The sequence below is a fragment of the Varanus komodoensis genome, unplaced genomic scaffold, assembly GCF_004798865.1.
Source record: "Varanus komodoensis strain SLA01 unplaced genomic scaffold, ASM479886v1 scaffold1, whole genome shotgun sequence".
Classification (NCBI taxonomy): domain Eukaryota; kingdom Metazoa; phylum Chordata; class Lepidosauria; order Squamata; family Varanidae; genus Varanus; species Varanus komodoensis.
Window position 1 is genome coordinate 102,066,323 of NW_025335268.1, and position 12,952 is coordinate 102,079,274.

At 38.4% G+C, this 12,952-nt stretch overlaps 1 protein-coding gene across 9 annotated transcripts in view; it reads left to right on the forward strand.

Moving 5' to 3' along the window:
* The window catches only part of RBM20 (RNA binding motif protein 20), a 125,376-nt gene that overhangs the window by 57,478 nt on the left and 54,946 nt on the right, over nucleotides 1–12,952 (forward strand). The window contains exon 1 of one of the 9 annotated variants that reach the window (XM_044438513.1): nucleotides 2,840–6,836. The exons of the other annotated variants lie outside the window; for them this stretch is intronic. Coding sequence (XP_044294448.1) covers nucleotides 6,751–6,836 — 86 coding nt within the window. The 5' untranslated portion in view covers nucleotides 2,840–6,750. Of the gene's footprint in view, nucleotides 1–2,839; nucleotides 6,837–12,952 lie in introns of those variants that run through there. 9 annotated transcript variants of the gene reach the window in all.

Consider the following 12,952-nt stretch of genomic DNA (forward strand, 5'->3'; position numbering starts at 1 on the left):
TCTACCACAAAACTAAATTAAACTATCCAGGTTTTAAATCTGGAGCTCCCCATAATCAACCAGTGTGAGAAAATTTAATAGAAATGACATCATATGCTACACATCTATAACAGCCATAAGTATAGGAAGAACCCTATCCATTTTAAGGTGCCAAGAATCTAATGTCTTCCATTTAGAGATAGGAGCCAAACAGGAAGATTCTAAAACTGATTAAGATAGAAAATCTGATCTAAGTGGAAAGGATAAAAAGGTAGTATAAGTCGACAAATAGGTCCAATGATCTAAAAGGGGACTCGGAAAGTTAAATTCACCTTCCTTGATGGAAAGTTACATCCTATTCAGTGATAGTCATAGTGAAGAATTAGCAGAGAATTGGTTTTTTTAAAAAAATTGTCATGTACGGACAGAGGAATGTCATGTACAACTTAGAAAACCATCTGGCGGTCACCATCCAATGTGGCTGTCCACAACCCTCCAAGCATCCAATGAAAGGTGGGAGGGACCTCTATACTTTCCCTGCCAATTTCCACCATCTACATGTTTTACATTTTGCTCATGAGGAGGAGCTGAGGCAGTGCCGCAATTCATCATATCCTTGTGGAGCTTGGCTGTCTCTTCCCTGCCCACCAGCACTAATGAATTTGGAGCCACAGCCAGTGTGAAAATAAACATACTACTGTGAAGGTGGAGGAATGGTGCTCCAACTTTGGAGCTCCAACTCTCATCTTGGAGTGCCTTTGAGGTCAGGGCTGGGCCATCAATTATCCTATGGCTGCCTAGACAGCTATAGTCTTGGGTCCTAAGGATATTACCAACCATCTATATCTTGTGAGATCTAGACAATTTGTTCAATTTAATAAATTGAAATATACATCTGGGGCTAAGTATTCCACTACAGCATGATAAAGTTTAGCACTACTGTCACAGTAGGTCTTCTGTTCCTTCCAAGCAAAACAGGACAAAAACTTTCTAACTGACGTCTTTATTATATTAAAGATGACAAGCTAGGTTGCCTTAGTGATGCAAAGCAAGGTTATTGCAGCAGTCAACAAGAAAGGAAATGAGCAAAATTAGAATGCAGGTCATTAGGGAACTGGAGCTTAATGATGCGAAGTTGGTTCCAAACTGAATACTTTTTCCCCATTCCAAACAAAAAGTAGCTGACTCCACTTTCCAGGTGAATCCTGTGCCTTAAGGGCAAATCTCTTGGATCATGTGATACATTTCATTTGGTCTACCCTCTTAACCCAATGTTGTATGAGCAGATTAATGATGTGAGTCCATTCCCCTCACATCTCAGCTTATTTAGAAAACCTTTCCACAGAATTAGAAACTGACTGATTCTCAGCATCTGCTTGGCTTATCCCTGGGTCCTCTGGCCTTGGCATGTAAACTGAATCAGAATCTGAGTTGTTGACCTCTGAAGGCTGTGTTATATGAAGAATGGATCCCATCCCTACAACTACTGTGGTTTGCCTTACCATTTTGAGGCTAAATAAAAGAAGCAAATGTCAAAATTAATTTCATTGAATTGTGACTATGCATACTAATTCATTGATACCCATACATAATTTGTCTTTATTTCAATAAATGAGATAATAATAATTTTATGACATTAGTTTTTTTCTAAATCAAGGAATGGGAAGATACTCAAATTACTGTGTCCTTATATTTTCTTTAAAAAGGACAAGTTACCTACATTTTAATGAGATGTGTTGCTTATCCTAGAATTTATTAGTAGGAAGAGCTGGGATTACCAGAGAGCTGAGAGACATGGCTCAGTGCAGATATGCAGATGATACCTTGAGTAATAACCTTTAGCATGAGTCTGCTGTTTAGTATTTTAAAACTATTATATTCTCAGCACATAGGAAATAAATTTTTTTGACTAAAGTTGCTTTTCTTGATATATATTTTAGCCAGCTATAGACTTATCTTCTAGCCATTAAACTGTAAACAGTTCTGTGGAGAACTGCAGGGAGATTCATAGCCATATCTTCTGGCCCTATTGGCAGACTTTGGCACACCCCCCCCCCCCCCGCACCCACTTATATTGGTGATGCAGGGCCCTGGAATGCAGTAGTTCTGTCCCCTACCAAGGTGGCAGTGCCAAAAGTCAGTGTTGAAGACTTCTCCAGAAACACATATGCTGACTGTTATTCTGCAAGGTGCAGTTCTGTCATCTACTTACTTTGATTTGTTGATCTGGATATGATCATCTCTGGAGATGAAGTCCTCAGGTGTACATTTCAGTACATCGAAGATTATAGAAGTTGCTGATGACAGTGAATCTTAGCAGTTCATCTGTTACATTCATGAACTAGAAGTGGCTACACTATTTGTGAATCATCTCAGGTTTTGGTTCAGGCTTGGTTCTCCCATTCAAGTCTTGTATACTAAAATGTTATCCTACATTAAAATTGGTACAACTAAAGCCAGCCATGAAATCTGCATACATTTCTGTCAAGCCCCTTCCCTCACAATACAGATTTAAGAAATGAGACATCATTTATTGATTTAAAGGCTGCAAAATAAATGGATAGGAAATATAATGCAAAGTTCCTCTCCATTACTTTCCAGCCTTGAAATCTATGCATATTTTTCTCTGCCCCTAAATTGTGCAAATTTGTCTAATTTTTTTAAAGCAAGGCTTAGAGGTGGCAGAATGGGATGAATCACATGGAGCCCCCTCCATGCAGACCCATTCCCTCCATCCCATGTAGGTGCCTCCATAGGTTTGGAGGAGGGAGTTGACAACTGTTAGGAAACCACAACTATCCGTTCAAATAGGGGATGCAAAAATGGGGCCGCTTTAAGATCACCCTTCCTTCTACTACTGAATACTCAAAGAAGTGTTGCTATGGTGAATAGTGTCCAACACTAGAATGTGAGATAATTGCATAGCTAAGGGGAAAATCTTTAAGCCAGCTCTTTTTGCTACACTTTCTTTGACACTTTTCCCCTTTCCAACTGATTGTGGTCAACTGTTTGCAATTTAACCTATATGCCATCTCACCTTTTCAGTTTGCTAGCATTTGGCAAGGGTATTGTGAGGTCAGATTACATATATTGGAAAGTCATAAGAGCATACTAGTGCAAGTGTAAAAACTGACAAAAAGATTTTTAAGAAATGTGTACAATTGGGGGACTGAAAAATATAGGACTCTAACTGGACTTTTTTTAATGCCAAAAAAGTCCTCTGGCAGTAAATCAAAAGGCAACATGATTGGAGCAGGGATGGAAAAGACAATACAGGTTCTGCTGCAAAGGACACTGGGATACTGGCTGGAGGGAGGAAGGAGGGAGGGAACAATCCACAGTGTGCCCAATTATCTGTCAGACACAACATGAGTTGTTCGTGAATAACCCACATTCTGTAGCTTATTTGCAGGGTGGATGGCTTTGTTGTGTGGATCAGTTCAGAGGGCGAATATTTCTAAGATTCCTTTCTCAGTGCTGAGCAGGGAAAAGCTCTTGTGCCATCTGCAGCTGATCAGTGATGTGAAAAAGGAAGAAACTAACAGCTGAGCCAGGAAAACATCTTGTCCCCAAGTCATCTGTGGTAGAGCATGTGGTGTCTGGAAAAGGTGCTGGTGGGCTGGAGAGGGAACGCACACGGGCCAGAGTTTCACTCTGCTTGCTCTACAGCTTTATGGTGGAACTGCTCTGCCACACGGTGGAACATGACACTCTACACATTGTCCAAGAATTATGGGGATAAGTCTGATAAATGTTAGAAATGTGTCCAAAGACGAAGTATCTTTATGCGTTAGTATACCCCCGTGAAGTCGCAGTTCAGCGTTCGCGGCTTCAGTCTTGCGTGGATTTTTTCTCCGAGCAAACCCAAGCTGACCTCCTTGCGAGTAAGCCGGCGCCTCGCTGTGCAGCGCCTTACTCACAGAGAGATCGTTTCCTCTGAGTTTAGACTTGCTCGAAGAAAACGATCTCGGCGGGTGCCCGCCCCTGTCCCTGCCTCGCCGGGCGGGCACCCACCCGCAGCCTGGCCTGGCCCGGCCCGGCCCGTGCCTCCCGCCTGCACTGCCTTGGCGACCGGCACCCATCGCCAGCACCAAATCTGCGTTTTTTCACAATTCGCGGGTCCTTTAGGAACGTAACCTCCAAGAATTTTGGGGGACTACTGTATTAAATGGCCCTTAGACAAAGAATATTAGCCTGACTATAAATGCTGCAACAAGTAAGAACATAAAGCTAATTCTGCTGTTAAACCCAAGACATAACTACTTACCTGAAAGGGTTATTATGCCGGAATAAAGATGTTTTCCTTTGTCATACATTGCAGCAGATGGATTGATCTATGCAAAATATTTGAAAAGTAAAGTCCGGCAGTTAAGAAACTCTGGGAACGCTCAGTACTGAATACAAAGATAGTTGATACATTACGTATCATGCATGCAAATACATTGGGCATAAAAATACTGGATGCACAGTGCACCAAAATAAAAAAGGAGGGTTGGTGTAACTAAATTTAAGGATGAATGGGGAACTTTTAATAATTTAACTGATAATTTTATTTGTTCCTTCTCAAGAACAGAATGTGTGTTTTTTACATATTTTGCTATTGTCTTAGTACAAGTTAAATTGACTGTTTAGCTATTCATTGTGTTTTAACTCTTTAAGAATAAGATGCATTCATATGCAGCAGAGGGTCAAACTTGTGTTCTGATTTGATCTTTGATATTATGCAAACTTCATAACTTTATTTTATAGGTGATTTGTTTTAATAGATACATAAAAAAACCAAGACTTTTTAATAAAATCCAGCACAAAAGAGGGAGTTTATATTAAAACTGTGAAGAGCAGTGTGTAGGCAACACAGATGTTTGAGGAAGCAACATAGGGCTGAGTAGAAGCACTGGATCAGAGAAAGGAGTAGTTCCCAGAATGCCATTGGTTAAAAACTTTTCCCTTACAGTAATTCAGACATAATCATAGGCTCATTCACACATCTGGTTTTGCATATGGAAAAGGATTTTTTTCCCTCCAAATGCTATCACAGAGGCGTAGGAAGCCTTCTACATGAGAGATTGACGATCATTTGTCTATTCTGCAAACTATTGAAGAAGTGGAAACCCTGTTTTTTTTCTCACTATACACTAGGGTAAAGGGTGGCTTTTATTGTTCTGTTCACTTTTGCTGGACCCTGCTACTCAGTGTTTCATTCTGTTGCACTGCAGATGGCCTTAATTATTTTTTCTTATACGCATGCAATTTAAGATGTGTCTAGAATTCCCTTGAGCTTGAATTTGTACAGACACCCTATTACACAAACAGCTGGGCATGCATGCAGACAGATGGTTGACCATCTATATGGATCAAGTGTAGGTTAAAGATTAGACCACAATTCCCATCTGAAAACTTTAAAATGGCTCCTGGTCCTGATGTTACATATCAAGTACAGAAGGGCTGTACCGTCACAAATCCTTCTCTCCCCTGGATTAATTTTTAGAAGTCAAATAAGTTAGGAATCCTTAAAATGCTACATTTTGGTCATTTTAATTATGACTATGAGAGAAGGGAAAGGTACATTATACCAAAGGGTACCCTTTTATACTATGGAAAAGAAATCCATATTTGATAGTTCAATGGAGCCTCATTGAAATTCTGTAGCTGGGTAGATGACATTTCACAATAGTAAAGCTTATTATGGTTCATTGAAATTCTTCTCTTCAGCACAATTTTCCAAGGTGCTGAGTGAGATAAAAGTGTTGGTAGTAAACTGCATTTTGGACACTTAAAGGGACAAATGTAATCCCAAGCTACTGAAGTTTAGCCTTCACCAGCCTTAGCATACTGTGAGAAGGCTGTATGCTAGGTTGAAGGAATCATACAAAGATGCATTGCTTTTCTCTGTCGTCAATCCATTTTGACTGGTAGGAGAGTAATACTGAGTCTCCAAAAGAACAATTCTCAGGATTGACTCATGCTGTGGCTTGGTGGAGTCGCTGGAAGAGCAAGGGATCCCCAGAATCCAGACCCTAATTACATTCAGATATTGGTGAGGATTGGTTTGGTTGTTGGACTTTCAAATCTGGACAGTGATTTTTAGACTAGTCAGTAGCCTGTACATTTCTGCATGGTTCTAAGGAGCATTATGTGAAACAGATTATTGTGGTTGTTTTTGATAGCAATACATTGTTATTTTTAAATGCTGATATTTAAAGTATGCTTTGCATACTACATTTTTAAAAATACATGTTGAGGAACTTTCTACAACTTTTTTAATTGTAGTATTTTATCTTGCTTTCCATAGCTGAAGCAGCCAAAGAAATGCTCAAGACCATCTGTTAAATACTCTTTACTTTAGTTAAACTCCAGCAGAATTCTATATGGATATGACTCCTTCATGATCTAAAAACCTTGAATCATTCAAGTCATGTCTTCTTTAGGGAAAAGTATTTGTTGAGAAGCTTGAAATAATGCACTACTACATTAATACAAAGACAGACCATTATAAACATGGCTACTTAATTATTAATAATAACAACATTAATGTATAAGTGTGCTTTACCAAATTTATTTTCCTTCTAAATATATTTTTGTTTTAAATATCTAAGGGACAAAAAGTTTTTGAACTGCAAAATGCCACTTATGGTACAGAAGGGATGATTTGTATAATTCAACAGAAATGTTACATCTAATTAGTTTCATTTTGTTTCATCTCTAATTTGTTTCATTTTGTTTCATCTTTAATTTGTTTCATTCTAATTTGTTTCATTTTGTTTCAATCCCATGGGGAGGAATAATAAGAAAGAAAGAAAGAAAGAAAGAAAGAAAGAAAGAAAGAAAGAAAGACTCAAGCAGCTCACACCCACAGAGTATGTCTATTTTAAAAACTGTCCCAGTTTGTTGGGCTTGAATTATAATACCGAATGTTTCATAGAGCCTTCTCTTATGTCAAGAATTAAACATTCTAGTCATTTCCATTAGGAACATTAGGGTACAGTCTAGTGCATTATTAAACATAAATAAGTTGTACAATGCCCAGCATTCCCCAGCAATCTATGCTTGTTCTATTTAAACATGCATAGGATTGTACCCTTACTGATTTTATATTCCACATGTGCATACACACATACACACACACACACACCTCCTCCTACTACTACTACTACTACTAACACAAAAATTAACATGTTTGCTATGCATGTTCATTTAATTTTGTGTGTGATGGGGTTCTCTTGCTAATTTATTAATACATTAACAATATAATACAAAATGTAGTGTAAAAAAGACCTTGAATAGATATGGAATTTGATAATGCTGCTTTTTGGAGAGTATTTGGCCAAGTTCAAAACAAATATTCTATCCCTTCCTTTTAAGCATTGTTATTTTGCTCATAGTAATACTGTGATTTCTTTATAATGCAAGTTCTATTAGAAAGGAATCCCCTGCCACCCACTCCAGAACTCCTTGAATTATGTCTGTGAATGGTTCTAATATGTGAGTAGACAGAACATATGGCATAAACATCAAGTGATATTGTTTGCCATTTACACTCTCTGTGTGTAATGCAATAAGAATGGCACCCAGAAGCCATGTGATCTATCTTCCAGTCCTGGATGTAGTTGGATATGTGTATTTTTTGTGTAAGCTGGGGGAGCTTGTAAATAACATGCAGGAAGCAGGTTGAATATGAATGGAATTTGATAGGAAAGAGTGTGTATGACCTCAGAAATGACAACTTCGCTTTGCTTTCTCATGATCAAAATTATATATTATAGGCATTCTAGTATGCTACAAAAAGGTAAGCTCCCATTGTGTTGTCCAGTCTCTTATTTATTATGGAAGTGGAAAGATTTCAGACATCTCCATAATATTGTAGTTTAAGCCTGAAACTACCGTAGTGACTATTAATTTACCAATATCAAATTGTTTTATGGTTTAAAAGGAAGCAAAAAGTTCATGTGCTAAGACAAAAGTTCCAATGATATTTTGCAAGTTATTCTGTAACATTTTTAAAGTGTGTTGCATTAGCAAATGTTTATATTAGATATACAGCATGCAAAACTGATTTATAAATTCACTTTACTATTTTGTGATAAAAATGTCACCGCATGAAAATGGAGAGCACAATTTTTTTACACGTACATTTTGCTTGTTTATATTTGGGTACTGGCCTTCATACTATGTGAGCAAAGAGAATAATTACAAGTCTTCAGTATATTTTAATTGGAAATTCAGATAGTTACGATTCTGAAAAACGTTAAAAAATCTCATCAATAAGAAATGTATGTCTGCACATTTTATATTAAAATCTTACTTATTTTATTTGTGAAGTATTGTTTCTGTAAAACAGATGTGGTAATCTTAAATACACTTATACATAAATCCCATTTATTTCCATGGGACAGGTGCTTATAATCCTTTGCTTTATTGCTGCTTTAAAATGCTATTACAGCAAAATTAAATATATTTTAAAAGTGGAATATTCGATTGATTGGAACATCATAATGTATGTTTCTACAGTATTCACAAAGTTTTCAGAATAAAAAGGAATGCCAATAAACCCCTAAAATGTTTTAGGGGAAGAGAATTTGCGATAATAGGTTCTCACTGCTTTGTCTTTATGCAGCTGTTTTCCACAACTCTGTGGAATTTGATCTTTTAAACAAGACTCTTTGCTACTTTTCAATATAATTTATATAGTAATTAATTTCCGTATCAACAACTGTGCACATGCAGAATCTTAGCTACTTCTAATTAACAGTGAGCGGAAATTGGAGAATATACTGACAATCATTGTTTTTCATTTAATATCTATTTCACAAGAAATTGCTGGGTTTATTTATATCATTGCTTTCCTATATTTACATATTTTAGGCACAATTTTATTGTTTTTTAAATATTTTTGGATTGGTAGAACTGGATTGCCTCCACACAGCTCTTAACAATTTACATATATAAAAATGGTTGAATGATATGAGTTTAGCTTGATACTGTCATCATTGTCAATTGGCAGTTTTCAGACCATTTCGAAATAGCTGTTTAACCAAAATGACACATACTAACTTGGATCCCAGTTACTATCCTTACTCGTATCCTAGGTGTCCTGAGGAGAGAATGGATGGTCCAGGAGGGCTTTTCTGTATATTTAAAAACAAAAAAACCCTGGCATATGCAAGAAAATCATAATGTTTAACCTTCCCACACCCACTTGCCGAGCCCAAGGGGAGAGTTAAGTGGAAGGGAAACAACTGCTAGTACCAGAAGGATAAATAAATTGTCCACCTATAATGAGTTCATTTCCGCTTTTTCTAGAATCGTTTAGGTTAAGAAGCACACTGCTGTTTCAGAGTTTGGAGGTTGGTTGTTTTCTGAACTTTTTCAGTCTCAGCCTACACTACCCCCCACATGCACGCACACAAACACACGGTGTGTCCTCCTGATCACTAGCTTCAGTGAAGATTAGCTTCAGTGAAGATTTTTAGCCACAAAACAGGGCAGGGGAAAGACTGAATCTCCTTATTTATGTTATGTCTTTATTTAAACTATTTTGGTCACATTTTAGGGCAAGGTGCCTTTCCAAGGTGTCATACCACGACGACAACAATAACAACAACCGACCAAAAACAAATAAAAGAGCCATAAAACATAGTAAGAAAAGCAATTAAACTCAGCCACAAGACAAATTGTATCACAAGAAGGCCAGAGTAAAGTGTGTTCAAAGCCTTCCTAGAAGGCTAAAAATGATGGTGCTTGGAAGCTCCCATGTGGCAACTTATTCCAGAGGTGTAGGGCCTTTGGTGAAAAGACCCTCTGTCATGTAGTTGCCCACCCAACTGCCCTCACAGGTGCACAAATGAGAAGGGTGAAGGTGGTTCTTCAATTTAATCTGAAACAAATAGGTTTTAAAGGTCAAAACCAGCATTTTAAATTGGGCTAAGAAACACGCCAGTAATCAGTTCAAGTGCTACAGTTACAGGCATTATAATCAAATTTCCTCTTGCCCATCAACAATTGGGAAATTGTAATCTGCACCCCCTCAAGTTTCTGAACAATTTTCAAAGGCACATTAGAATAGTCCAGCCTGGATGTCACTAAGGCATGAATAACTGGTTGGCACACCAGCCTAAGCTGATAAAACCTCAGGACTCCACAGCCACCTGGACTTGTCCACTTAGTGAGAGCCCAGACTAGGAAGCTGGGCTTTTAGAGAGAGTGCAACTCCATCTTATAATCCTCCTCCCAAAACAGTAGGTTGCCCAACTTCCAGTGCCTCCATCTTGTCTGCTTAAATTTCAAATCGTTTATCCTCATCCAGTACAAAACAGTCTTCATGAATTGAACAGCCTCCTTAGGCTGTACAGATGGGAATTGAGACATAACACTGATTATAATTTGAATATTGATAAGCTTTAGGACAGACTCTTTCAAGATGAATTCATCTAGTGGTTTCATGTCAATTTTACAGAAACAGTGATGCCCTTTAAATGATTGTGTCTTTGCCCAATCCAAACCAGGGCATCCCATGATTGCCTTGTTGTAAGCAGCGTGCATAGTCCTAAATGCACTATTTACATACCTACTAGCATAAACTGCAAGTAGTTCAGCTTAATGTGTGTTTAAAACATTGGACCCTGTTTTTCTTCTAGAGAATTCAAGGCAGCTAATATCAAAAATAAAATATAAAATAACAATTTAAAAATATGTTATGATCTAACAGTAAAACAGTAGCAGGAAACAGATAAATAAAATTATTCAAAACCAGATATAGTTCAGACAAAATATAAACCAGCAATCCAAATTCTTTCCTAAAAGAAAGGACTTCTTTACCAATTAAGGAAAGAGGATTTAAGGTTGGGTGTTTCAGGAGTTTCAAAGCCTAGGTGTAGCCACCAAAAAGGCCCTTTCTCTGGCTCAAACTAAGTGTTTCTGGGGATTTGGGGGACATATAGGGGAATCACTGATGATACTCTCAATAGGTAGGCAATAGTTCTTTAGGAACCCTGGCTCCAATCCCTAAAGGAATTGTTCAGTGTCACCCAAACTGAATTTTGCCTGAAAACAAACCAGATGACAGTGCAGCTGTTTCAACAAGGGAGTTACATACGGGAGTTACATATTCCATATGACTACTGTAGGCAGACTGACCATTGCATTCTTGACCAAAGGTAATTTCTCAGTTGTCTTCAAATGAAGTCCTACGTAGAATGTATTACAATAAGCTAAACACAATGGAAACATAGCATACATCACCATGGCCAGATATGTGTTTCCTAAAAATGAGCATTGCAATGCACCAGTGTCAGTCAACTTGGCAAAGTTACTTCTTTGTTTTCAGCCGTGAAGACAGAGGCATCCATGGTCAAGCCGAAGCCCAGAAACTACAAACATGCTTTTTCAAGGAAGCTGCCATCCTCATTCAACAGTGGGTCCATTCTAAGCACTATGAGTAACTCTGACTTGTCTAGATCAAGCCAGTGTGGTATGAGAGCTAATAATGGAGAGGCTGCAGTGTTAGACTGGGTTTCCAGAGATCTGTGTTTTAGTCCCTAGTTGGCCATGAAGCTCACTGAATGACTTTAGGCCGGTCACAGGCTCAGTGCCTAATCTACTTCACAGAGATGTTGTGAGAATAGAATGGAGAGGAGGACTCTGTAAGCCACACTGGGTTCTTGAAGGAGTGAAAAAGGCAGAATCTGGAATTATTAAGCAGCAGCAGCAATTTGCCTATATCAGTCTATTAACAGGCAAACCCTGGCAATGGTTCATGGTCACCAGCACCCAAGCCTTCTAAAACAGGTCATTGGCTATTCGAGTGTTGCTGCATCCTGAAGCAAGCCATGTTACCTGGATTCAAATGACATGCATGGCAGGCATGTGAACTGACCCATGCAGTTGATTGTTAATCGCATACTGGGAAAACTGAACCCCCAACCTTAGATGACCACCTTTGATGGGAAATATTAAATAATATGGAAGACAAGATAGAATGTTGGGGAAATCATAGTCCAACAGCTAAGGCATTGAACAGGAATCCCCTAGTACCTATAGCTGGACCCTCAAAGAGTCCTGTAGCCACTGTGCTCCCAACTCTCAGTTTGGTGAGCTTGTTCAGAAGGATATTGTGATGGATGTTATTAAAACGTTACTGTGCACCCTTTTTAACAGACTTGCAACATTTGTCTGCATACATATAATGATTACAGCAAGTCATACAACTTGTCAAACCGTGGAATTCACTGCCATGGGAAGTAGTGATGGCTCTCACATGGGATGACTTTAAAAAGGGTCTGGACAGATTCATGGAGGAGGAGGCTATCAGTGGCTATTAGCCTTGTTGGCTCTGTGCAGTCTCCTTTACCAGAGGTGGCATGCCTGAATACACCAGTTGCTGAGGAGCTTGGACAGGCAGACATCTTGCATCCATCCTGCTTGCAGGATCCTGTGGCAGCTGGTTTGCCACTGTGTGTATGAAGTGCTGGATTAGATGGACCTTTGGTCTGCTCCAGCATGGCTTTTCTTATGTTCTTGAGCCCCATAGAGCTTTACAGCAGAAATGTAGTGCACAATAGTAGATTTATGCATTATGATTTTACTAATGTGGGAAATAACTATTTCTGAAATGGAGAAAACAGTTCAGATACTTCTTAAAGCTTAAAAACATAAACATTAGTTGTACAAAATTTTGTTCTTGAAAGCAGGCACACTTATTTACAGAAGAGAAAAGTTGCTTGTCTTTCCACCCCATAGCACATGGGGCAGTATACCAATCCTAATAGGCCTAATGAGAAAACAGCAGACAAAGACCGATTAGCTTTTGCCAAGAGAGTTGGGGAACCTGGTGCTATGCAAATGTCAAAGCAGGGAACTGGAATACTATCTATCTATCTATCTATCTATCTATCTATCTATCTATCTATCTATCTAAAGCTTTTATAGACCGTCCCATTACTGGTGTCTCATGTCAGTTTACAACAAGCAAAAGTAA